This window comes from Chlorocebus sabaeus, chromosome 7 (assembly GCF_047675955.1).
Source record: "Chlorocebus sabaeus isolate Y175 chromosome 7, mChlSab1.0.hap1, whole genome shotgun sequence".
NCBI classification, from domain to species: domain Eukaryota; kingdom Metazoa; phylum Chordata; class Mammalia; order Primates; family Cercopithecidae; genus Chlorocebus; species Chlorocebus sabaeus.
Window position 1 is genome coordinate 22,507,841 of NC_132910.1, and position 27,657 is coordinate 22,535,497.

The 27,657-nt window shown below is 37.3% G+C and overlaps 1 protein-coding gene across 2 annotated transcripts in view; it reads left to right on the forward strand.

The window, feature by feature from the left end:
- SLC4A4 (solute carrier family 4 member 4) overlaps positions 1–27,657 on the forward strand; it is a 390,757-nt gene that overhangs the window by 149,226 nt on the left and 213,874 nt on the right. For both annotated transcript variants that reach the window (XM_007998838.3, XM_007998839.3), the window contains exons 4-6: positions 7,092–7,227; positions 17,599–17,759; positions 25,098–25,277. In XM_007998838.3, the coding sequence (XP_007997029.3) occupies positions 7,092–7,227; positions 17,599–17,759; positions 25,098–25,277 (477 nt within the window). The remainder of the gene's footprint in view (positions 1–7,091; positions 7,228–17,598; positions 17,760–25,097; positions 25,278–27,657) is intronic.

Here is a 27,657-nt window from a genome sequence, read left to right on the forward strand (position 1 = left end):
GTTTCTCAATTTATTGGCATATAGTTGCTCATAGTAGTCTCTAATGATCCTTTGGATTTCTGTGGTATCAGTTGTAATGTCTGCCTATTCATCTCTGATTTCATTTATTTGGGTTTTCTCTCTTTTTCTCTTAGGCTAAAGGTCTGTCATTTTTGTTTATCTTTTCAAACAACCAGCTTTTTGTTTCATTGATCTTTTTTATTGTGTTTTTAAAATTTCATTTGTTCATGCTTTGGTCTTTATTATTTTTCTTCCTCTACTAATTTTGGGTTTGGTTTTATTTTGCTTTTCTATAATAGCTCTTTAAGATGCATTGGAAAGTTTTTTTATTTGAAGTTTTTCTACTTTTTAAATTATCACTTTGAATAAACTTTCTACCCCAATCTTTCCTTCCTCTTTATGCCAATAACCCTTAGATTTGCCCTTTTGAGGCTGTTTTCTAGATCTCATAGGTGTGCTTCATTCTTTTTTCTTTTTTCTCCTCTGACTATGTGTTTTCAAGGAGCCTGTCTGCGAGCTCACTAATTCTTCTGCTTGATTAAGTCTGCTGTTGAGAGACTCTGATGCATCCTTCGGTGTGTCAATGGAATTTTTCAGCTCCAGAATTTCCACTTGACTTTTTAAAATTATTTCAATCACTTTGTTAAAGTTATCTGATAGGATTCTGAATTCCTTCTCCGTGTTATCTTGAATTTCATTAATCTTCCGCAGAACACCTATTTGGAATTCTCTGTCTGAAAGGTCATATGTCTCTGTTACTTGGGATTGGTCATTGGTACCTTAATTTAGTTTGTTTGGTGAGGTCATGTTTTCCTGGATAGTCTTGATGCTTGTAGATATTTGTCAATGTCTGAGCATTGAAGAGTTAGGTATATTGTAGTCTTTACAGTCTAGGCTTGTTTGTACCTGTCTTGGGAAAGCTTTTCAAGCATTCAAAGGGAATTGGTGGTTGTGACTTTGGTCACTGCAGCCATATCTGTGTTAGGCAGCACCATAAGCCCAGTAATGCTGTGACTCTTACAGATTTGTAGGTGTACCACTTTTGTGGTTAAGATCTGAGAGAATTCCCTGGATTACCAGCCAGATACACTTGTTCTCTTCCCTTACTTTCCTCTAAACAGAAGGAGTCTCTCTTTCCATTTGATCTACCTGGAGGTGGGGGAGCTGTGACACAAGTACCCCTGTGGTCACTACTACTGGGATTATACTGGGTCAGACCCGAAGTCAACACAGCATTGGGTCTCATCCAAGGCCCACAGTGACCATTGCCTGGTACCACCAATGTTCAGACAAGGTCCAAGAGCTCTTCAGTCAGCATGTGGTGAATCCAGCCAGGCTTGTGTCCTTCCCTTCAGGGCATTGAGCTGAGGGCAGGTACAGAAATGCCATGCAGGAACCAGGACCTGGAGTCAGGAACTTTAGGAATCTGTTCGGTGCTCTGTTCTGCTGCTGAGCTGGTACCCACGCTGCAAAGCAAAGTCCTTTACACTCTTCCCTCCTCTTTCCTGATGCAGGAGGAGTCTCTCCATTGCCACCACTGCCCCATGCCTGGCTACTGCCAATGTTCAGTCAAGGCTCAGGCTGGCTATTCAGTCAGCTTATAGTGAATGCTGCCAGGCCTGGGTTTCTACCTTCAGGGAAGTGGGCTCTTCTTTGCCCAGGGCACGTCCAGAAATGCTGTCTAAGAATGAAGGCCTGGAATTGGGGACCCTAGGAGCATGCTTGGTACTCTGCTGCACTGTGTCTGAGCTGGTGCTCAAGCTGCAAGACAAAGTCACCTTCATTCTTCCCTCTCCTTTCATCCAGCAAGCACTTCTTCCCATGAGCACCATAGCTGGGAATTCACTGGGTCACACCTGAAGCCGACATAGCTCTGGATCTCACTCAAGGTCCATGGCAAATACTGCCTGGGTACCCTTGATGTTTATTCAAGGCCCAAGGTCTCTTAGTCAGCAGGTGATGAATCTTGCCAAGTCTGGGTTCTTGCTTTCAAAGCAGGAGGTTCCCTTTAGCCCAGTATGTCTAAAAATGTCGTCTGGGAGATAGGGCCTGGAATTGGTGCCTTAAGACTCTGCCTAGTATCCTAACCTACTGTGGCTAAGCTGGTATCCAAGTGGGAAGACAAAGTCCTCTTTACTCTTCCCTATACCCTCCTCAAAAGTCCCCCTATACCTTCCCTATACCCAGCTGCACTGCCTGTGGTTGGGGGAGAGGTGGTACAAACACTTCCTTGGCTGCCCAAGCTGGTGTCTCGCTAAGTCATATGCACCCCAAGTCTCTCGGCTCTGAGCCCAGTACAGCACTAGTAGAAACTTCCTGGAGTTGTAAACTAGTTTATGACACACAATTTTGGAATTTTAATCCCCCAAAATTGATGTGCTGGTTGCTCAGGTGCCTATATGTAATAAATAAGACAGCCTGTGAAAGGGGTTAGGCATGGTACCTAGAGAGGAAGACCTGGAGGTAGTGTTACATTCTTCTTCCATTCCATTTTGCAGAGTCACCACTGTTGCTGTCTAATGAGTAGTGATTCACGTTTTGCTAAATTGAGAATTCCAGACTACAGAGTAATGCTCTGTGGAGTAGAGCCGAGCAGGAATATATACTGTCTATGCTGTTTTTTAGGCAGGAGACCCATGTATTTTTTTTCTGTTAGAGTTGGGGACAAACCTACATCACATCTTTAGAAATGGACAAAAGGTTGATTATCTAACTAACTCTAGACTTGTCCTTTCTAAAAGCTAATTCTATGGAGTATGTATGGACACAAAGAAGGGAACAGACACGGGCCTATGTGAAGGTGGAGGGAGGGAGGAAGGTGAGGATCAAAAAACTACCTACTGAATACTATTCTTATTACCTAGGTGGCAGATAATCTGTACACCAAACCCCTGTGACACAAAATTTACCTATATAGCAAACCTGCACATGTATGCCTATATCTAAAATAAAAGTTAAAAAATTAAAGCTAGTTCTGATTTAGGGATCTTTGATGTTGAATGTTGATGAAAAGTGATGTTATTTGTGATTGCTAGTTTCAGAACCACTACGATGAAAAAAGTGACTAAACTTGTGGTAATGTGAACACACTACACCTTAGAAGTATTGTCCAGACTCCAAATTCTGCCCATCATTTCTTCATTTTCATGCCCTCTCGATCCCGTAAATAATTAGACTTCACATTTCATGATTGGAAAGGCATTGCAAATATTTTTACATTAAAGTCCTGGAACTTTAGATTATTTTCTACCAGGGATATTAAGAAATTTCAGGCCAGGTACAGCAGCTCACACCTGTAATCCCAGCACTTTGGGAGGCCGAGTAGGGGGATCACAAGGTCAGGAGATCGAGACCATCCTGGCTAACATGGTGAAACCCCGTCTCTACTGAAAATACAAAAAATTAGCCAGGCATTGTGGTGGATGCCTGTAGTCCCAGCTACTCGGGAGGCAGAGGCAGGAGAATGGCGTGAACCCGGGAGGTAGAGCATACAGTGAGCTGAGATAGCGCCACTGCACTCCAGCCTGGGCGACAGTGCGAGACTCCATCTCAAAAAAAAAACAAGAAAAAAGAACTTTCAAAGCCATCTTTTCTAATCACAAAGTAAAACATATTCATTGTACCCCGTATCAGTATGTACTTGTACGCAATTACCTTATTTTAATGTTCTGCATATACTTATATTTAGCAGATATTTTTTCTGGTATTGGTTTAGGTGCTAATTTACTTTTTTCTTTAAAGAATGAATTACTTAGTTAATATTTATTTTCCCTACATACATGTAAACTCTGTAAGATCAGAGATCTTTTTATCAGAGGCTGAAGATAAAGCCTGTTAAGCCAAGTAAGAGCATAGACAGTGCTCAGTAAATATTTGCTGAATGGAATACATGAGTGAATTGTAAACACTTTGGAATTTATAGAAAAGTGAACATAAGATAACAGAAGCCCTAGAAATAAACCATATAACACTGAAAATGTACCTGTGTATTTAAATATGCCTGTATATACAGAAGTCCTTGCTTTGTAACGTAGTGCATGACTGTGAAAAAAATGACTTTGAAAACTGAAATTATGTAAAGCGATCCTAATAATCAATGAAAACAGTTACTGTTGCTCTTTGACCTTTAAAATTTTTAAATCACTAAAATCTCTCTTGTTAGCTATAAAGGTATAGGGAAATGAAAAAAGGTAAAACTAATATTTATTTGGTACACAGCAATTTAAAACATTAGAAACATTGATATTAAGTCGTTTCGTTGTACAGTCTTATCAGGAGTATTTGAATAGTGCTTGCCTTCTTCTTCTTGTACCGATAATAAGGAACATGTATTGTTTTTCAATGCCTAGACAAACTGTTATGCTTTCTAAATGTGAATCAGCTTACATTTTATCCTGTGTGCTTTCCATGTCAAGAAATGTCTCCTAAAATTCCTTGAATGTGAAGTTTTTAGCCAGTATCACTTTCTCTAGGACATCATCATCCTTTTCATCACAATCATTTTCCTTGTTTATGTTGATTAATTCACCTTCACTAAGTTCCTCTGACTGCATATACAGAGTCTCTCAATGGTGAATGGCGGCATCATTTGCATTCCATGGTTAGCTACGTCTTCTCCATTTATGTTTGATACAAATTTTACTTCCAATAGTATTAATTTTTGTTTCTGTACGTTGCCTTCATTCTTGTTGGCCAGTTCCCTCTTTAATTATCCATGTTACATGCATTTATCTTTGGGAGACAAGAAGACAACACATCTACACACTTTGCTGTCTGTGTGTGAACTGAATAACAAACATGCAGTGATCAATCACTGACATATTTTAAAGAAGCACCCCATGATTGGTCAGTGATCATTATGCACATAATGTTATGAAGTGATTTATGGACTGAAGAGCTAGCAGCAAATTTGTACTTTATGAAATTACTATTAATATACCATGTTAACTGAAATTTGAACTGTATTGTTAGGGAATATGTTATTTAACCTAAATTGTGGTAACTGAAATGCACACATACCAGACTGAGCACAGTGAGGGCCGCCTCAATTCCTAGCTTTATTTTATAGAAATACATATTTATTGTTTCTTTACTAAAATGGGATCATTTAATGTCTATTATTTTTATTTTTAATTTAAGTTTATATGATATACATGTCAAAAAAGGCCAGCTATTTTGACTACATGTTTTATGATTGCATGGTATTTTATTTTATAGTTGTACCATACTTTATTTAACCAATCTTCCTTTTTGGACGTTTAGGATTTTTCTGTTTTCTCAGTTATAAACAATGCTAGAATGATCACTTCTGTCACTAAACCTTTGAGATAACTCTTATTTATTTAGAATGAATGTATTTCTAGTGGAAGAATTGTTGGCTCACAGGATATATACACTATTTAAAAATTTTCATGTCCTTCCAGAAATTTTCGTGTCCTTCAAGCATCTCCCTTTAGAGAGATGTTTCCATTTAGGCTCCTACCAGTAACATAAATCAAGAAGTGCTGGGTGCATGACTCCCAAACCCTTGCCCACGTTGGGATTATCATTTTTTTTAATTTTTGACATGTAATTGAATTTATTTATTTATTTATAGTCAGGGACTTGCTCTGACACCCAGGCTGGAGTGTAGTGGCATGATCTTGACTCACTGCAACCTCTGTCTCCCAGGTTCAAGTGATTTTCATGGCTCAGCCTCTTGAGTAGCTGGGATTACAGGCACACGCCACCACACCAAGCTAATTTTTTGTATTTTTTTAGTAGAAATGGGGTTTCACCATGTTGGCCAGGCTGGTCTCAAACTCCTGACCTCAGATGATCCACCCACCTCGGCCTCCCAAAGTGCTGGGATTACAGGCGTCGTCTGCGCCCTGCCATTTTTTGACATTTTCATAGGTAAAACACATTTTATTTTAATGATTAGTTTAGATTTTTAATTAGGTTGAATATTTTTCATGGGTTTATTTGTATTAAATAAATTTTGATCTATGGAATTTTATTCTGTCCCGTATTATAATAGTTTTCAGATGGTAGGGATTTTCTGGTTTTATTGGGTTGTTTGTGTACATATATTTCTATAGATTTATATATGCACGCACGTGTGTGTGTCTATCCATAATAAATATTTTTGTGTGTGCTTGAACTGCATTCACATGTATATAACATTCTTGGTTTTATCCAGGGATTTTGAGGAGTATTTGTGGGCCTTAAATTTGTAACATGACCATCAATTTCCAACTGCTTTTCTGTCTGTCTCTCTCTCTTTTCTTCTTCTTCGTCGTCGTCGTCGTCTTTTTTTTTTTTTTGGAAAGGGAGTAACCCATGACCTGGGGGAAATTCTAGTTAATTTTTCATTACATGATTTTCAGGAGATAGGGTCAAAAGGAGCTAGTAGGGCATTCAATTATGTGCTTGAGTGTGTTGGAAAATGTTTTTTTTTTTTCTCCCCCTCAAGTGTACAATATTTTACTTGGGCTTGTTTTTCAGGTGCATTGAAGTGTGACTAAACATTTTTGGGTACTACCATTCTGTAAAGAAGAGGGCCCATCTTGTTAAATATTCCTTCATCAACTTTGCAGTTAGCCAGTTATTGGTAGGGAGAAGCCTGCGAGGACATGAGCTTTAGGCGTTGGACAGAGGGAGGGTGGGTGGGAGGTGGGGACTTGGGGTAACTCTGGATTGGGGTGCTTTGTTGCCCCTCCCACAGCTGTATGAAAAAGTGATTGGTTCAAGCTGACTTTTGTCTAATAATTTTGGATGAGTCATAAGTGGAGAAGGCGGGGAAGTGAGTGGTTAGACCTCAGCTCATCTGAGGGCTAAAGGTTCTTTATGACACATCACACGGAATTGGAGTGCTGTCCTTCTGGAGAGTGGTGGAGAACCAAGATACAGTTCAGAACCAAAAGAATAGAGAAGGGCTTTGATTTCTTTTTGGCCTTAGATTGGGGATTTGGGAGGCTCAGCAAGAAAGATGTCCACTGAAAATATGGAAGGGAAGCCCAGTAACCTTGGGGAGAGAGGAAGAACCCGGAGCTCCACTTTCCTCAGGGTCGTCCAGCCAATGTTTAACCACAGTATTTTCACTTCTGCAGTCTCTCCTGCTGCAGAACGCATCCGATTCATCTTGGGAGAGGAGGATGACAGCCCAGCTCCCCCTCAGCTCTTCACGGAACTGGATGAGCTGCTGGCCGTGGATGGGCAGGAGATGGAGTGGAAGGAAACAGCCAGGTGAGGCATGGCTGACTGTATGCAGTACTGACCCAGGGAAACAAGGGCAGGGCAAGATGCTTGATCCTGGAGTGCCGTTCTTTAGCCTTAGCACTTTGAATGGCCAATCGGCATGATGTTGGCTGGGATAAGGAATAAATAATTCTATTTCTTCTTTTCTTTTTTGTTGACATGAATGCAGGGCACCTCTTATTTCACTACTGGGGCGTTGTTTCATTGATCCATGTTGCTATAATTTTGGCTTTTATAAAGAATTAGAAATACAGGTCAATTTGTATACTATTTAATAGTAAAATATTTTAGAGAGATAATAAACTCAGGTACTCAAAAATGACAGCCAAGAGATATGTTTCCAAGTGTCCACATGCCAAGATCTCTTGTGAGATTTTGTGTGACTTATGACTTATTCCCTGTCAAGAGAGAGGTTTTGGCTAGGTACAGTGGCTTGTGCCTGTAATCACAGAATTTTAGGAGGCTGAGGCAGGTGGACTGCCTGAGCCTCGGGGTTCAAGACCAACCTGGGCAACATAATGGAACCCCATCTCCACACACACACACACACACACACACACACACACACACACACACACAAATCAGCCGGGTGTGGTGGTGCATGCCTGTGGTCCCAGCTACTCAGGACGCTGAGGTAGGAGGCTCACTTGAGCCTGTGAGGTCGAGGCTGCAGTGATCTCTGATCACGTTACTGCACTTCAGTCTGGGCGACAGATTGAAACTCTACCTCAAAAAAATAAAATGAAATAAAAAAGAGATTATTAAAACAATGACGAAAATTGCTCTTATGGTAGTCCCCCCAAGGTTATCCACAGTTTAGCTTTTCATGGTTTCAGTTACGCACTGTACAGTACAGTAAGATATTTTGAGAGAGTCACCATACTTATATAACTATTATTATAGTATATTGTTATGTTCATTCTGTTTTATTATTAATTATTGTTGTTAGTCCCTCACTGTGCCTAATTTATAAATTAAACTTTATTCGGTTTTATATATAGGAAAAAAACCTAGTATACATAGGGTTTAGTGCTATCCATGCCTCCAGGCATTCACTGGGGTTCTTGGAATGTATCCCCTGTGAATAAGGGGACTACTGTATTTCAAGTATAAACCTGCAATCTTTTAACTATCCAGCTGAAAGTAGAAGGTTCATCTGAGTTTGGAGTTTAGAGGCCCGAGTTTACTTTGACTCTGTTGCATCTTAGCGACAAGACACTTGGTTTCTTAGAGCTTTGGTCTTATTATCAATAAAGAGTGGATAATAAAGCCTATTACATATTATATATGTATGGTATATAAAACATAGATTATATGTAAATATAGTATATAATGTATTTATAATGTCATGTATTTGTATACATACATGTATATATGTATATGTATGAAAATGCTTTGTAAATTGTTAAGCATTACACAAATACCTCGGGTTTTGTTAATTTCATAACAGAGCTTTTCTTTTACATACAGATTCAGAGATATTCTCCAGGCGAGTCTTCTTCTGTGACATAAGGCAATTATGTAATACAAATACTTTGATTATAATGCAATTGTTGTTCTCTCATTGTCATCATTATGTGCTGATTCCAATGTATTTCACTTTCACAAACAAGAAAATGTTAAGATAAACCTTTTATAGTCTATAATTTAATTCAAATCAATTCAACTCAACCAGTGTTATTTGAATGAATAGTTTATGTCAGGCACTGTTTTAGGTACCATGAATATAGCAGTGAGCAAATGAGGATCTTACATAGATCTCTGTATCTTATTAAAAAGTTTGAAGTAAGTTTAATATATCTTACAATTTGAAAATAAGGAAAACCAAATCATTATCCCAGCTTTGAGTTTAAGAAAAACAAAGCAAAGGTAGATGAAAGTCTTCTTCTGTGGTTACAGATGGAAAAAGGATTTATGGCCGCTATTTTTTTCTAGATAGAGTTAGAAAGAAATTCTAGAGTCAGAAAGAAAATATTTCTTAAAATCACTTTAATCAATTAGAGCAGATGAGCCATAAAGGAGCAATAAGCCAATAGCCTTTCCCTTTATGGATGAAAAATTTTTATTTTCTGTGGCATATTTTAAAATTTCTTACATCATACCACTTGTAATCAAGTCTTTATGAAGTTCATTGGATTTTTTGCAGTTTAGTTACTTAGGCTTATGCTTTATAGGCTTATGGATTTATTTTAATTTCCACAATTTTAAGTAATATTGAATGCCTTTAGCCCTTTGGGATTTTTAATACTGAAGAAGCTTCATAAATCAATTTATTTGATAATGGGGGAGAAGTTTTTATTCCTCACCGAGAGTTTCTAGGTAGCTTAGCCTTGCAGAAAGATCTGCTTTAAAAACGTTTAGAACTGATGGAGAATTTCTTATCTTTCATGACTTAAATGATGCTCAGAAAAAAAATAATTCTGTTTTACTCCTGGCCCCAACAGTAGTATTAAGGAAAGAGACCAATTTTTAAATACTTTATTTTCAATTTACTGGGTAATTCTCTTTCTAATAGATATCTACAGTGGGTGTGATTGTTTAACTCTTCTGTTTGATAGTTACTTAATATTTTCTTCTTCTAATTAAAGAAGCTCTCATAACACATTTCCACTCCTCCTCTCTAATACTTTCTCTTGAAGCTCTTCATTCTTTGCTTTTTCAGGGCTTCTTGCCAGGATACAGCAACTGTTTCTTGTTCCCCTCTCTCAGAACCAATAACATGTGTAGAAAAAATCTTCTGTGAAGTACAATTTTAGTTCCTAGAACATTCTCCAAAAGAAGGCTTCCAAAGCAAAAACTTTTTACTAGTGAATCTGTTTCATTCTTTCTTTTCCTTCTTTCTGATAGAAAAATACAGTGTGAGAATTGTCTGGGTGCAGCCTGAAGTGTTGGGAGATTTTGGTCTAGTCTTGGCTTTGCTGCTCATTAGCTGGTTAACTTTGAGCAAGTCATATAATCTTTCTGAGCTTGAATTTCTTTTTTATCAGATGAAAGTCGTATTGGGTTGCATTCCTCCCTAACATTATACATATTTCATAGCTCTAAAATTTCATTCCTGTGTGTATACTGCTATACTCAGCTGTGACTCTAAGGGTTACTTTGACTTTCTTTTTTTCATCTTGAAGTTCTTTGTGAGTTGTTAATCATAGAGTATAATTCAGGTATAGCTTTCTGTTTTTCATTTCAGTCAAATGCAGGTCATACCTTATTTTACACAGTCCCTGGTCCCAGAAAGGTAGAGAGATTATAGTTCACTGTATACGTAATTCAACATTGAATGATAGAAGCATAGAATTTTCACTTAAGATTTTTAAAGATTAAGATGGTTTTGAATACTTTACCATCCTTAAAGACGTTACTTCTTTGGGAGCACATGTGCCATTTTGCTGATGTAGACCTTCCCCAAGACACCCTACTGCTGGAGAGGAAGAGTGTTGGGAGTGTACCGTGTGTCAAGGCCATGCTGTATAACTTCTCTTTATAGACTTGCCACAATTGCTGTTGATTAATTCATTATGTATGTGATATTATTGTTTTCATATGGCCTCCCTCATTACGTTAATTTATCTGCAGACAGAGACTACCATGTCTGTCTGTTCACTATCATATTTCTAATTCATGGCAGTGTCTGATTCATAATAAGCTCTTAATGAACATTTGTTTAATGTGTGATTGGTTGAGAACTGATTGCCTTTGACAAAGCTGTTCTGAATATAATACTTTCTTAGAAGTATTAATTGACCAAATTAGGGTTCTGTATAATTCTTCTCTTTCTTACTGATAAACAGCTATGGAATGAATGACCCAAGGTACCCAGTATACCATTGATAAAGCTTAGAAGAGGACCTATGTTTAAAGTTTCAAACCATTTTATTAATATATTGATAATATATGCATTTATAAAAGCACAGATATAATTCCTTATTTAATTGGAATCAAATAATCAGAGGGCTAATAGGAGTCTCAAAACTGACATGTCTAAAACTGAACTTCGGATCTACTCTTCCTACAGATTACCTCATCTCAATAGACAATTCCATTCTTTTAGTTCTTGAGCTAGAAACTTTGGAGTCTTCCTTGATTCCTGTCTTTCTCTACACCCAATATCTGACCAATTAGCAAACTCTATTTTACCCTTAAAGATATTCACATATTCAGAGATCTCACTACATCTCACATTCAGTACTGCTGCAACTCTAGTTCATCCCATCATTTCTCACTGAGATTGCTGCAGATGCCTCCTAATTAGTTGATCTCTTTGCACCTGCTCTTACTTCCTTTATGAACGATCTGCCATGATCTCTTTGACCTTGTCTTCCTTTTCATTTCCTCTGCTTCACTCTACTTGAGGCTCACTGGCCAGTCATGCTAATCTGTCAGGAACTTTGGACTTGTTGTTCCCTCTGTCTGAAATGTTCTCTCTTCCCTGAACCCCCACAGTTACTTGCATGGCTCATTTCCTCATCTCCTTCAGGTCTTCATTCAAATATTACCTGCTTAGTAGTTGTCCTATCTATAATTGAAACCTTCCCCCAGTACTTCCTATCCCTCATCTTTCATTATTTTTGTCCTTAGCACCTGTCATCATTTAACATATTGTATATCTTGTTATTGTTTCTTCCCAATTGAATTAAAGCTCTGTGAGGGCAGAATTTTTCAGTTGTTTTGCCACTATATTCCTAGTGCCTGAAACTACCTGGCACACAGGTCGTTCTCAATAAAGACTGGTTAATAGAATCAATGAATAGAGAAATAGAACCTTTATTCTTAGTTTGCTACTCCACCTAAATTATTTGGAGAAGCTTGGAGTGAATATGCTTCTGGAAATATTCAGCTTTTCAGTAACCTTTACTACCTGGGACATACCCTGCTTTCAGAATGTTTTTGCAATAATTTTTGACTTCCATTCGTGATGTCTAGCTTCCAGATACGATAGTTTTTTTCTCCCATTAAAAGCGCTCAAAGCTACCAGACTAATAAAAGTTTAATGCTTAGAAGGAATTCATTTTATATATGAAGATGTGACATGAATCTTTTTCTGGCCAACTTATAAATTGATAATATTTTGATTTTCTGTGAAAGCCACAATTGATAGCCTATTTTATTCCATAGACAGCTAACTCTCTGGACTTCTCCAGCTCCCTGTGGGTTCTATTATAAATCTACACCCCTCAGAACTCAATATCATCCTTCTTTCTCTTTTAAGACTCTATACTTTTCAGTTGGCTAATGATTTCTTACATATTATTGAGATGGCTAATGATTTCCTACACATTATTGAGATGAGAAAATCTGTAGGAAGAGTAGATCTGAAGTTCAGTGTAGGGTATTCTTGTAGGAATAACCAACATTGAACATCAGCATTATTATGGCTGTAGTACTACTTCAGGAATTTCAGGTTGGCCCTGTGCCTGAAAAAAATGAGAATTGTTTCAATTATAGGGGGAGATATCCCCTTTTAAGTCATGGAAAGCACAGTAGTTATACTATGAACAAGTTTAAGTATTTATTTATATGAAGTTTAAAGTAACACTCAACTCCATCACCATCCCTTCTACATCCTTCACCTGTTCTTGCCTTTCCTAAAAGTTAGAACTTTGAATTTTCAGTGGTTCTTTCAAAATAGAGCACAAGTTGAATACGGTAAAAAGGGTAGACTTACCAGACCTGAAAAATTGTTTGGAATAGGTGAAGAAGCCTGTGCTTCCATTAAGAATGTCTAGGTGACTAGGTGTCAGCTAATGGGTTCAAAAAAGAAAACTGGTAAAAGAATAATTCATGATCCAAGTTTGATGATGGCCCAAAATCAGGAGAAAGGGAGCTTTTTTTTCCCCTTGCCCAAATTCTTTATTCACTTGAGTAGGGATATCTCTGCAAAAATGATTATTAGCTGTCAGTTTATCTTCAGTGACTTTTCAGATGGGCAGTGCTGGACTTAACCACTGTTATATGAATGTTTGTTAAAGATAACTCCCCCAGCGTAATTCAAACTGTGCTGCCATACTTGGGTATAAAGGAAAGCCATCACAAGATTCAATAAACACAAGCCAATAAAGGAAAGGGGTATTGATGTTTTTTTCCAACTGGACACCACAAATGTACATCCACTTGTGTTTCTACTTGGCAGATTTACCTGAGCCATCTCTGAAGTACCTGATTTAAGGGCGTGGCCATTAAGCATCAACATGTGCACTTATACTGTGGGTTTGGGCAAAGACTACTCTCTCCCAGTCTACACTGACTTCTCTGTCTTTTCTCTACTGAATTGCTTTGGAAAATTCTATTTCAGACCAAGTTAATTTTTCTGTAAGAAAAAGACTCAAGGAATTTAATCATCTATGTAATCATATGTAGTTATGTCTATGTAGTTGTATATGATAACATTAATAGTTGATCTAGAATTTTAAGAATTCTCCTTAAAAACCTCATTTTTCCCAGGTGTACACTAGCGTTGGCTTCTTTTATGGGTGATAAGGCACTTGTTAGTTAGCAAGAAATTTATCATCATTTCAATAGTTGTACGTAGTTGGAATTTATGTAGTGTAAAGGTCATGTCTGTTTTCCGCTGTACAACTGATATGTTATTAAGTTAGAGGTCTTGTTTTTTTCTTAATTATATTTAATCATATGATTGGAAAGTTACAAAATTCAGTGATTCCCAGTGGGTCTTTTTTTTCTTCAACAAACGAGTGAAATGCCGTTTGCTTGGCAGTCACTGAAAATGTCTTAAACTGCAAAGTATTTTATCACTATTCTTCTACGACCTGGGAATAAACTTCACCTAATAAACTCCTCCTCTAAGGTTAAAACCATTTTGTAATTGCAAGTATTTAAAAAGCCTGCTTCTGAAACAAATTTTTCTGTAACTTGTCAAGTACTGAAACAAAAAGAAAGTGGGAAACTTATTGCAAATATGTAGTTATTCTTAGTTATTATGAAGGGGAGATAGTGGCTTTTAGTATACTCTACAGCAAAAAGTCTGTTTTTATTTATTTATTTTTTAAACGTAATTACATGGTTCTAAAGCACCTTTGCAGATTCATTGGCACTTGGATAGGATGAACTTTAGTACTTTTGCCTTACCCTTTTCTTTAATGGGCTCTGATTTGAATTGAGTAGTTTTCAGTTTTTTTTTTTTTTTTTTTTCTAAATCCAAATTTGTCCTTGATATGCGAGGAGGCTAGACAAAGCATGTGCCGTTTCTGGAATGAAACTGCCTGAAAATGATCTATTTAAGTGGGAAAGCTAGTATCTTATGTCCAAAAGGATTTGTTGGAAGTATAATCAGTTTCTTAAACAATTAGAGCAATACATTTTAAAGGAATTTAATAGGCATTTTTCCAGAGTTCTCCTTAGGCTGTAAGTTGTGCTGTAATATGACATCATCACAATGTTCAATATTTGCTGAACTTAAAGTAAAATAGATGCTAAACTGAGCTATGAGATAATATTTATCCCTTATAAATACAGATTTTAAGGAACTGGCTAGTTTTGAGAATTTATATTTCCATTCCTTTATGGTTGAATCTTGACCTAAAGAGCTGGTGTAATCCAGAAGGGTGAGTAATACTATTTCATAAATCCACCCTATTTTGGATTTATGTTTTCCAAATGCACTTTTTAAATGTATTCGAAGTCATATTTAAGTCTAACCAAGTTGCCTACAATATAAACTATGGAGAGGAATAAATAAAAGATGGACCACAAAGAACGGCAATGGTTTTGCTTCTTTTTCTTTTTAAATAAAATCTTATTAAACTTATATTATTTGGACAATTGAAGATTGTCTTAGCCTATTCAGGCTGCTATAACAAAATACCATAGACTGGGTAGCTTACAGACAACAAAAATTTAGTTCTAGAGGCTGGGAGGTCCAAGATCAAGACACTGTCGGATCCAGTGTCTGGTGAGAGCCTCGCTTCTCACACATGGCACTATATCATTGTGTCTTTACATGGTGGAAGGGGCTAGATAGCTGTCTGGGGACTCTTTTATGAAGACATTAATCCATCTAATCACCTCCCAAAGGGCTCATCTCCTTATACCATTCCCTTGGGGGACAGGATTTCAATATATGAATTTTGTGAGGACATAGACATTCAGACCATAGAGAGGATGATGGCAGAAAAGAACTACTATATATAAGTGAGGCTTAGTTTTTTTTAAGGAATAGATTTGGCAGTACAGGCTGTTGGCAGCTGATAGAAGTGGGGGCTCATTTAGGAAAGATAAGAGGTCTTGTAAAACACTGCCCTTTACAGGGCTTCTAGCTGCTCTGTGTCATTCATCTTGGGCTTAAATTCTATGACCACATATTCTATCCCTCAGAAAATAAGCATACTCTTAGGAATTCAAGAATAATCAAGGAGTCATTACACTCTTTATAGATGACATAATTCTAGATAACTCTGACTTGCTTTCATGTATGATGGTATCTTCCTTTTTCTAGAGTCTTATCTTGAGCAATAAATTATAGTATCATATATAAATATGATTCATATGCCAATTACCAGCAAACATGCTTAGAGATTCTATGAGCAAGCATAAAAAGGATGATATACCTGAAGTTAACCAATGTAACATTCTCCATCAAAAATGGATTAGTCTCAAAATAACTCTAATCACCTTATAACCTTTTACAGTTTTGGTTAAACCCATAGAATTATTTGAGTGTGATATAAAATTGCCATTTTTTTTTCCTCCCAGTTCCTTCTATTTCTCTGGCTGTAACTTGAACCAAAGTAAATACTAGTTTAATCACACACACACACACACACACACGCACACACACACGAATATTAGAAGTCTTTCATTCTGTTTTGGAATGTGTCACAGCTACTTTTTTAGAAATAAACCAAGTCCAGTTCTGAAGTTTCAGAGCTTCTTTGGTGGTATTGTTGACCTTTTAACTTATGAGGTAAACAGTAAAAATCTCCCTTCCTGCATTTTTAGGGAGGATACAGGGAGAAGAAGGAAGGTCTTAGAATTGTGGGTAAGGTTGATACAAGGTTACCACTGACATGGGAGTTGCCTGGCTGTGAGAGCCTTCCTGAGAGGAGCATGAGGGGAGAAAGTCTTTAGATAGGCTAAAATACTTCTCAAACATATGGGTGCTGGGCTTGATTAAAATTCTAAATTTTCTTTGACATTGTGGGCTGATCACTTGATCTATTTTCACTCCTGGTTCTACTAATGCATTTTTTTCCCCTCCTCTGGGGGTGGTACGAGGTCTATAAATAATACCCTATGTAGAGCTTCCTCTGATCTCTGCCCTTTGTTCTCATCTTTAGTGAGTTAGGTGAGTGTTTAGCTTTTTCTAGGAAAACACTTTTCAATCATTAAACCTTTGGGTGAAGAATGTAGAAAAACAATTTTTATTCCATCTTTATCTCTTTCAATATCTCTCAGAAAGTTGAAAGTGAAAGAAACCTTTTTGTTAGTATCATGATGAATAGCAGAACGATGACGCTTTCCCATTTTCCTTTAACAGTGTAGGAAGTGTCTGTTTGTGTAATATGTGGGATATAAAGTCTGTCAAATGTGTTTTGCTCTTATTTCCATTAAGGTTTTTATTGCTATATATTGCTAAATTATCAAAATGTCTAGGAGTCTTAGAAAGCAGAAGCTAGAAAAGAGGGTTGTTCCATCGCTAAGGTTAATAGGAGATCTCGTGTTATCAGAATAATCTGTTGTTCACCGAGCTTGTGTATATTTAAACACACGTGGAACCAGACTTGAAGGGTAAAGCTTTTAAAATCACAATAAGAGGGCAATATGCATCAGCTGAGATATGTGTATTAAAGGAAGACACAACAAAACATGTCGGTCTTCCTTAAGCATCAATAAAACAAAATTTTACATTCATCTTGCCACTTCACACATCATGTTTCTTATGTCTGAGATAAATATTGGTTCATCACTGATATTTCACTTTATTTAAACTTGCCTCGTGAAGTCACAACAGAATGCTCACGGTGGTAGCTATTTTTATGCACTGTAGGCTGTGCCCACATGGAGAATTTTGAAATGCAAATTTTTCTACCTTATTAAACAATTTAGTTAAATAATTAGTCTTAAGGATCTCATGGTTACATATAGGCAGATAAAAAGCCAAGGATGCTTTGGCTTCTCTTGCTTTGCTTTTTGCCTCTCTAACTTCAGGGGAAGGAGCAGTCTAGTGCTTCTCTTTGGGTGTATTTATGAAGATTATATAATTAATGATATAATAAGCTATTAATACTCCATGAAAGGAGACATTTTGGAGGTGCTGGAAGGGGTGAAGATGGAGGGGTTAAGAATGCTATTTCTAGAGGAAGTTAGAGCACTTTTAATTGCTCTTCACTAATCTCATCTTCCTAGGTGGATCAAGTTTGAAGAAAAAGTGGAACAGGGTGGGGAAAGATGGAGCAAGCCCCATGTGGCTACATTGTCCCTTCATAGTTTATTTGAGCTGAGGACTTGTATGGAGAAAGGATCCATCATGCTTGATCGGGAGGCTTCTTCTCTCCCACAGTTGGTGGGTAAGTATGCTGTTTGAAGTCTGTATTATTTTTTTCGGCTTTACCTATCCACAAGTCCCCATCCAGGCAGATGACTAGTAGTGTAAGCAGAGTTAAATGTGTTATAACATTTATTCTCTCTTTTTGTATTGTAACATTAGTATGATTTATTGCAAGAAAATCTGAAAAATATACAAATATTAAGAAAATAGTAAACTATCTTCCATAACATCTTCCCCTGGTCATTGTTGGCATTTTGAAATATTTCCTTCTAGCTTTGCTTCTCAATCCTTTCCCTGTGCTTTTCAATTTTTTTTTTTTTTTTTTGAGACAGAGTCTCACTCTGTCACCCAGGCTGGAGTGCAGTGGCGCAATATCAGCTCACTGCAACCTCCTCCTCCTGGGTTCAAGCGATTCTCCTGCCTCAGCCTCCCAAGTAGCTGGGATTATAGGTGCCCGCCACTTGTACCTTATGTACTTCAGATGCATGAAAAGTGTGGGGCTTCTTTGCAAATCTAACTAATAAGCTCTCTGAAAAAGAACCAAGTGTATATACGTCAGCCAGACATATGCCTCACTTGACAGCTAATCTTTTCTTCTAACACAAATGCTGCGGCATTCATATTATCTATAATATAAAGATATGGATGTCATAGGTAAGCCTTTTGTCTACAGATATGCAAAGAAACGTTGTAGTAACTCTAAAATTAGACAGGAATGTTACACTGGTCACCTTCTACAGGTCTTTGATCCACATCTTCTTCCCCACAATCCCAGGGCAGGCACACTGCAGACCCCTTGGAAAAGTGCAGTCATCGCTGCAGGTCCAGTGCTCACCTGGTTATGGAATTTCCTAGGAATAAGAAGTGGAGCCCCCGCACTTCTTTTTAAGAAAAATGTGATCTTTGGCACACCTAGATCTGAAGGGTAATACGGCAGTTTAGGCCAAGCCACTGATAGAATTTGAAAACAATGGCTCCAGTTTGGAATGCAGTGGTGTGTGCCCAAGGTGTTCAGCATGATGAGTTAGCATTCAATGCACAAAGTACTAACTACAAAGGAAGCCAAAGCTGCCCTGTACCATGAGGTTCAGTGACTTTGATGGTGGTGATACAAATGATACTTGGCACCAATGTGACCTAACTCAGTCACTTACCTGTAACATCGTGCTGGATCCATGTCCCACCCAGCCTTTCTCCACATGCAACTAAAGGGGCTTGACTTTTGCCTACAGTCAGCCCTAACCCAGAAACTAGACTATTTCTCTTCTTACAGATGATTTAAGTCCTACTTTACAGATGATGAAACTGAGGTCCAGAGAAGCTTAGAGTGCAAGTCTAAGATCAAAGACGTCTAGAAATCTAGTGTCTGGACTTCCAGTCCAGTATAACCAAGGATGGATGAATAAGGAGACTCCATTTATAACATTAATCTTATGCCAATAAGTGAAAGTGAATGTAAATCTGTGCATATTAAATGAAAAATAACTAAAAAGGAAAAGTACGACTGGGCGTGGTGGCTCATGCCTGTAATCCCAGCACTTTGGGAGGCCGAGGTGTGTGGATCATTTGAGGTCAGGAGTTCAAGACCAGACTGGCCAACATGGTGAAATCCTCACCCCCGTCTCTACTAAAAATACAAGTGGAGAAGGGAGAGGACTTATGTGAAGATTCTGGATGGACAGAAATAATTATTTTATACATTTATTCAGCAGTGGTACACTAACTTCTACAATGTGCCGAACACTGTTCTAGGCCTTGAAATTAGGGTTTGCAAATCTACCACTTTGTAAATGAGACAAGGTACATGTCAACATAGGTAAAAATCTGCATATGTGGTTAGAAAATAATGGAGGAAACAGAGTTTTGTATAGCATTTTCATACTTAACAAGGCAGGTGAAGCTGAAAATGGAAATCTGATATATGAGAAGGGATCTTGGATTATGGTACCCAGGGAGAGTGGAACCCATCTACAAAGACAGAAGCAAACAGAAATAATGATTTTCTGGGCCATCTGTTCCATTGCATCTTTTCATTTATTAAAAGCTGCAAGAGAGATTGTTATCCAGAAAAGTATAATGATTGACAAAGATCAGTCCAGTTTTTGAGTGAAAATTCTAATTTCTGCATTCTCAGACTTTAAGAACTAACCTGGAGCAAAGATGTCAAAAATTACACAAGTTGAAAATAAGTCAAATGTGCATACATGTAGGGCAAACCGGAGAAGAAAATCATGACTTGGCAGTGTATAGGCAGTCTAGGAGGAGAATAAGGATCACCAGGAAGATTCCCTTATTTAAAAAATTATTTTATCTTATTTTATTTTATTTTTTTACCATAGATGATCATTACTGCCTAAAGTTTCCCCACTTAGGGATTCATGCCACTGTGCTCAGGGTTTGTCCTCTACTAAAATATACCTACTCTATGGGAAGATATCATATACTAATTCCCATGAGATACAGTGTGATGTTGAAGAAGGAATGCTGGATTTAATGTTGGGGGGTTTTAATTAAAGTCTAGCCATATTAGCATGTATGATCATGGGCAAGGCCAGTTACTGAACTCTTTCGGAGTCTTCATTCCCTCATCTATAAAAAGAAGATGGAGGTGGACCTTTCAGGGTTGTTATGAGCATTAAATAAGATCATCAGATGTATTTGCTGTCTACTTACATGTCTATCCCATTATAAATAGTTTATCCAGATATTTCTGCATGTCACCTAGCAGAGTGTAGAGAAGTGAGTCAGATGGAGAGACACTCAGTGCCTTCATGAACAGGAGACAAAATTCCAAACGGTGTGGTAGACAGAGCTGGAAACAGTTGAACAGCATCTCTGCTGTGCTTGGAACTGATCAGCAAGTGTGATGAAAGTTAAAAGTTGAATTACACACTTGGATGTTTCTGTAAAACTGTCTTTGGGATTTTCATCACCAGGAAGAGCCATCTTGAGCTTCTGGTCTTCAGCAACTAACTGACCCTTTTCATGTTGTAGAAGAGAGAGTACCACATTATACCGGAATGTCTTTAGCCAATGGCCAAAGAGAGAAGGTCTTGGTATTTACTACATGTAGGAGAGGTTAACCAAGCATTTTGTGGTTTCCCTTCAGTTTTTCATTATTTTTTATTATCAGCTGTGAACTTTTTCTCTCCATGCATTTACTTTAAAAATTGTCATTACATGTTAAAATTTGACACTACTAGGTCACTTTGAGGTATCATCACTCACTAATATGTTTTCTCTGCAGTCCCTGGGGCAAGCAGTCAGAGAGCCAGTACTGTCATCCCGGAGCTGATAATACAGAAAAACAGTTCAGGGGCAAATAACACATCACAAGTAAAACAAAGACGAGGAAAAGGGCCAGATTTCCAGAAATGGGGAGAAGAGCATGTTTGAAAGAGTGTCACTAGCTAAAAAAATCTTAATCCTTTGAAATAATCAAAACCCTACAGAGGGTAAAACATGGAGGAAACAGAGCCCTTATTTCATCTAAATGACAGATGATGGCACAGTAACTTAAAGTTATAGTCATTATTTGGTTATTTAAAAAATCCTTTTATAGCAGTGGGTGAGGTGGAGTTGTTTTGTCCCAACTCATGCCAATATTTCTGAGTTGAGAATCATGCACAGCTAATTTTTAAGATGCATCTTCCCCCACACCCCAATGTTATATCAACAAATGAGAAGAAAAAGAAATAATAGCAAGCATGATTATATCAAACAAACTATAGCTGCTTTTCATCTTCCTTTGCAGTCCACCTGCTACCCCTCACCAGCCTGCCTCTGAGAGGCGTCTCACCCTGCAGGTTCAAAGACAGTGCCACACCATGTGAGGGCCCTGCACCACAGTGCACGACTGTTTAAGCAGGTGTTACTTCTCACACTTACATAAAAATTCAGCCTATTTTTGATTCTTCTCAGGACCTCTACTTGATTTTTTCGTGAAGAATGCCTTCTGAATGTTAATAGAAAAATTTATCTTTAAAGTGTTGTAAAAGATAAAACATCATTTTCACAGATTATTTTAATAGCTTTATTGTTAGTATCCTCGTTGTAATTCTACATTTAAAGAGTGTCATTCACGTATGAAGCCGAGTCTATGGGAATTTTCCTCCCCTCTTAAGTTAAAAAAATTATAAGCCATTTCAGGTATTTTACCATGGTGGGAAGTGAATTGGGAAAATGTAGCTCTATTTTTGGAGTCTCATTTTTATGTTTAAAGGCATTCCTGAGCTGTGCGTGTTGGCAGATGTATTGGTCCTATTGTTTCTTACTTTTTATACGTTTTACATTTTCAAAATGATAATAACTTTTTTCTAGTCACAAAACTAATGCATGTTCATTTTTAAATAACCCGGAAAACTGTTACACGTAAAATTAAAAATAGTCACTAATCTAATCTCTCAGAGCTGTCCTCTCAGCATTTTTTTCTGTATAACTCTGTTTGCACATATATAATTGATTTTACAAAATGGGATCATACTACATCATTTTAGTCTTTTTTAAAAACATAACATAATATGAACCATTTAATGTCATTAAATAGAAATAAAAGCATTACTATAATGGCTGCAAAATATTCAATAAAGTATTCTTGGGCGTTTAGATTGCCTTCAAGTTTTAATTATAAAGAAAAGAAGTGAACATCTTTATTATATTGTTGTGAAATTATTTCTTTAGTATACATTTCTAATGGCAGAATATTCAAAAGGTGTGAACATAGTACAGAGCTTTTGTACTGCATAGTCAATACTGCAACATTGTCATCAGAAATGGAATTGCCTATTAAATACCTTTCACGTCGTGGGGGTTGATTCAACTCTTCAATTTTTATCCCTTTGACAAAAAAACCTCATAATTGGTCATATTTGTATGTTTATTTAAATTATCTTAATCTTGAAGTTGCATATTTATTTATGTGTTTTTGGCCCTTTGTATTTCTTTTAAGAATGTTTATGATCTTTGTCCATTCTTCTGTCACATGGCCATCATTCTCTTGGTTTGCAAAAGCTCTGCATATATCAATTACTTTTTTTCTCTAGAGCTTAGTTTTTAAATAAAGAAAAATATTGTATGACATGGAAAAAGATCTAAACTTAGAGTCAGAAAACCTGGTTTTATATAGGAGTTTTGCCTCTAATCAGTCCATGTCTGTGGGCAAGTCACTATGGCCCTGTGTTCTCATCTGCATAGCAGGAGGTTGAACTTGATGCTCCATGAAGTTCCTATCAGCTCTGCTATCATCTAGAGTTGGCACATTCTCTCCCAATTGGTAGCGTCTGTGGGATTTTGAACACTGAAGGCTTAATTTCAGTGTAGCTGTGAAATGTTACTGCCCCCACTTTCCTTTGAATGATTTTGTAGTTTATGCTTAAAGAGATCCCTATAATGTTGGCCGTTTTAATGGAAACTTAATGAAGGGCATAAAGCCACACAGATGTTTTAACCTGTGCTAACTGGTGATTTCCAGGCATTAGTAATAGAGGACCGGCTGTGCACACATAAAGATTGGTTTGAGATTTCAAGGGAGGGCAAGAATAGAGGGAGGCCCTGCCAGGAAGGGTAGATAAGAAACACTTTAGTCTACAACCCTGAAATTAGAGTAGGAGTTTGATAACCCTCATAGGAGATATGGTGGGGCAGTTTGTTTGTTTTTCTGGTTCTTCTGTAAAATGGACTTTCCACTTTAAAAGGACTTAAAGGAAAAGTAGAGAGGTTGTGTTTTGTAGGCACCTGATTATTTACCGTGGAAGAGAGGTTTAATTGTAATTACAGGATCAATTCTGATAGTTTTACTGAGTGGGGTTTGTGTAGTTTAAAATACTCAGAGCTGAAAGCCACTCTCAAACCAAAACATTTCTATGGGAGAAACTCTTCCTGTCTTGCCCGGATTCCTTACCAAGTGGTCCCATGTTATGTAACATTTATGGCACCTCTGTGAGGCATGTGATGAAAATCCTGGATTCAACCTCTGCTTAGCTTCCAAATAGCTGATTGTACACTGTGTGAATTACCAGTTTCTAGCTATAGGTTGTGAGGCCAATTCTGTGAGTGCTTAGAAGATGGACTTTTGAGAAGTTCAGTCATGCCCAAGCAAAACCCCTTGAACATCTGTAACTTCTCTTTACAAAGAAGTGGGAATCTGTGGGAGATGCTGTTATCCTACCAGTACCCATCAATTTTCTTGCCAGCCTTTTAGAAAAGAATATTGTTCATTTCTCTACATTTATATACTAAAGTTTGCCCAAGAGGAATATATGAATGTATGCTAGATGCATCCATGTGCCAGAAAGGGAGCCGTGGGATCCATTACTCTCATTCTGTGCAGAGGACAAAAGTTCTACTTGCATACATCGAGACAGACTCCTACCAATGCATATCTTGCACAGATTCTGTAATGTTTTGTCCTCAGCCCCATTCTTGCTGGAGATAAATGTTGGCCTGTTGTGAAGATGTAGAGTAGAATGCACCAGGCTTCGTTTATGCTATACTGCTGACATGCTGACTTGTGAGAAAGAGGGTTTCTTATTTTCAATTGGAATAAGAACTTACCTTCCAGCAGAATGACCTATGAGCAATTTCTGTGAAACACAGTCATCTTTCTGGTTAAAATCATATGAAAAACAGAGTAATAGAAACTTTACTTTTTTTTTTGGTAGTAAGACTAAGATACTAAAATTTCATTAAAAATTTCAGTCAGTTTATACTTTAAAATGCCCAATGGAAGTATATTGGAAAGTCTTTAGTTGGATTTGAACAATAAGAATAAGTCTCCTTTCTTAGAAAAGACTACAACATAATTTTGTAGTTTAATCTTTCTTTCATTGGATTAACTGGTGTTCAAATGATCTGATATTGAGTATTGTTTTCCTTTACTGTATTCTATTATTAAGTACATATCACATTATAGAAGAATTTGGGAAAATAGATTTTAAAAATCAGCAATGTCATTACTTTAAATTTTCTATACTCTTTTCAAGTTTTTAAATATTTCTATTTCTGATATACCTTTGCTATGAGTACATGAACTTTTTGACTCTTCCCCTTTTAATTGAAAAATATAAATTACTGACTTATTATGTTACAGAATAATCTGACTTCTGTGAATACACCATAACTGGGATTGAAAAAACATAAAGTGAATACTCTAATATTTGTATCTCTGTCATCAATGACAGTATCTGTGTACCCTGTATCTTTATCTTTTATATAAAATGGGAAATTGGAAATTTGGAAAACAATATCTTGATGTGAAATTTGAGGATGACATCCATAAAGTTAGAGTAAAAAAAATAACTTTATGGTCTTGTGACTGAGTTTTGTTTTTTGCTTTTGTTTTGCTTTGTTTTTGTATCAGAGATGATCGTTGACCATCAGATTGAGACAGGCCTATTGAAACCTGAACTTAAGGATAAGGTGACCTATACTTTGCTCCGGAAGCACCGGCATCAAACCAAGAAATCCAACCTTCGGTCCCTGGCTGACATTGGGAAGACAGTCTCCAGTGCAAGTAGGATGTTTACCAACCCTGATAATGGTAATGCAGAGGCCAGCTGGCTGCTGCTTTCTCTTACTTGTCTCACTTACCTTTATACTATCTCCTGTCATCTTTGTTTTAACCCTTCTCCATATTTCTTCTTTTCTTGCGTTCATATGCCATAGTCATTTCATGGTGATATTTTTAATCCAGTTGGGCAAGTTTGCAGTCTTGCTGGAAAGATTGCTGCAGTTGTTGTCGGGTGCTAACGCTATGGTGACTTGCTTACTTCATATACATCTATTCTGATTGATGGAGGTAGTTCAGTAGTAACTCTGTGATGAAACAATAGAATATTATAGATGAGTCAGCAAATTTGTAGATTATTGAGTACCTCTGTCAATATGTTTTCAACATGGTGGTTTGCCAGAATTAGGAGGAGAGTAGTAAGATATGATAAATGCCTTGAAATCTCCTATCACAAAGTGTTTGCTTGTATGTGAAATGGTGTCCAGTCTATATAAATGATGACTTCATCAAAGAAAGACTCAATATTATTTTTTACCTCTAATGAAACTAATCTGCTTTTTGATATATAATAATGATAGGTCCAAGAATAATTATTCAAGATGGGTATTAACCCTATTATTTAATGATAAGCAGGACCCTGTATCCTATCTGTAGTTTATTGATTTACTAGAGTTTCCTATAGAATGTCTATTTTTTGTATCATTGCCTTTGTTTCAAATAAATTTCATGATTGGGAGCAATCTGAGAAGGGAGAAGTCAGTTTTCGTGAGGTATGGAAAATGAAGGTATGGTGGAAAGAAGCACTAAGCATTGGGCTGATAGGGTTAGGTCTATCCTCCCATCCCACCCCCAATCTTTCTTAGTATTAAGACAGATGAGGCCGGGCATGGTGGCTCACGCCTGTAATCCCAGCCCTTCGGGAGGCCAAGATGGGCGGATCATGAGGTCAGGAGATGAAGACCATCCTGGCTAACACGGTGAAACCCCATCTCTACTAAAAAATTACAAAAAATTACAAAAACTACAGGTGTGGTGGCACACACCTGTAGTCCCAGCTACTTGGGAGGGTGAGGCCAAGAGGCTTGAAGCCAGGAGGCAGAGGTTACAGTGAGCCAAGATCACGTCACTGCACTCCAGCGTGGACTACAGAGTGAGACTCCATCTGAGAAAAAGAGAGAGAGAGAGAGACAGAGAGAGAGAGAGAGGGATGAGTAGATAAGGGTGATTCTAATTCACTGCCCTCAGCTGCACTTTCAGAATAATATGAAACCAGTTGACGTGGAAAAAGTTGGAGTAACTGAATTGCAACGCAGCCACTCCATTTCTGGAAATGGGTTTTCTCTTCTTAGTATTAAAGGTAACTATTGGCTGGAAAAACACTGCTAGCAGATTTTCTGTGGTATATATTTTATTTTTATTTTTTTATTATTTATTATTATTATTTTTTTGAGACGGAGTCTCGCTCTGTTGCCCAGGCTGGAGTGCAGTGGCGCGATCTTGGCTCACTGCAAGCTCCACCTCCCGGGTTTACGCCATTCTCCTGCCTCAGCCTCCCGAGTAGCTGGGACTACAGGCGCCCGCCACCTCGCCCGGCTAGGTTTTTGTATTTTTTAGTAGAGACGGGGTTTCACCGTGTTAGCCAGGATGTGTGGTATATATTTTAGACAAAACTGGTTATGTGCAAATAATTAAAATAAAATGCTTTTTATAAAAAATTTACAAAAAAGAATTGAATCTGTAGTATTTCTACTACAATTTGATGGTTCTACTGTTACCTAGAATATTGCTGCTGATGGGAAATGTTTTGGTTTTTGTGTTTCCCCTCGCTTTTTTTTTTTTGTTTTAATTGTGTTTTTGGAGAGAGGGATTACTTAATGGCTAGAAAGTTATAGAATGAGTAGTTTATTATAACTGATGTCACAAATATTTTATTTAACAATGTATATTTTTGAAATTATGGCAATTAAAGTTGAAGTTACTCTTTTATTTCTTATTTAATAATCCACTTTCTCATGTAAAATGAAATCCCAATATTTGGTGATTTAATTATTTTATCATGGGGTTGGGGGAAGTATAAAGAAGTGAAAAAGTGCATTGTTTTCAAATAGTGCTATATTTTCAAAAAGAAGAGGAATGAATATGGCATGCAGGAGGCTTTCTACCAGTATGGTGAACTTTATTTCCATGGAACTGCAGGCGGAGTAGAAATTAGGAACAGATGGATCCAGCCAGAATCTTGTGCTTTAGGAGAAAGTATTTGGTTGGATGTGTAATACAATTAATGAGTTAATATCGCTTGCCATTCAATCTTTCATTCTATCTGTAGATCTGTGTACTTCAGAGAAAAGTTGAAATTGCCTTTGTCATCCACCTTTTCACTTGTGAGATGTTATATATGCTGGGCAGAAAG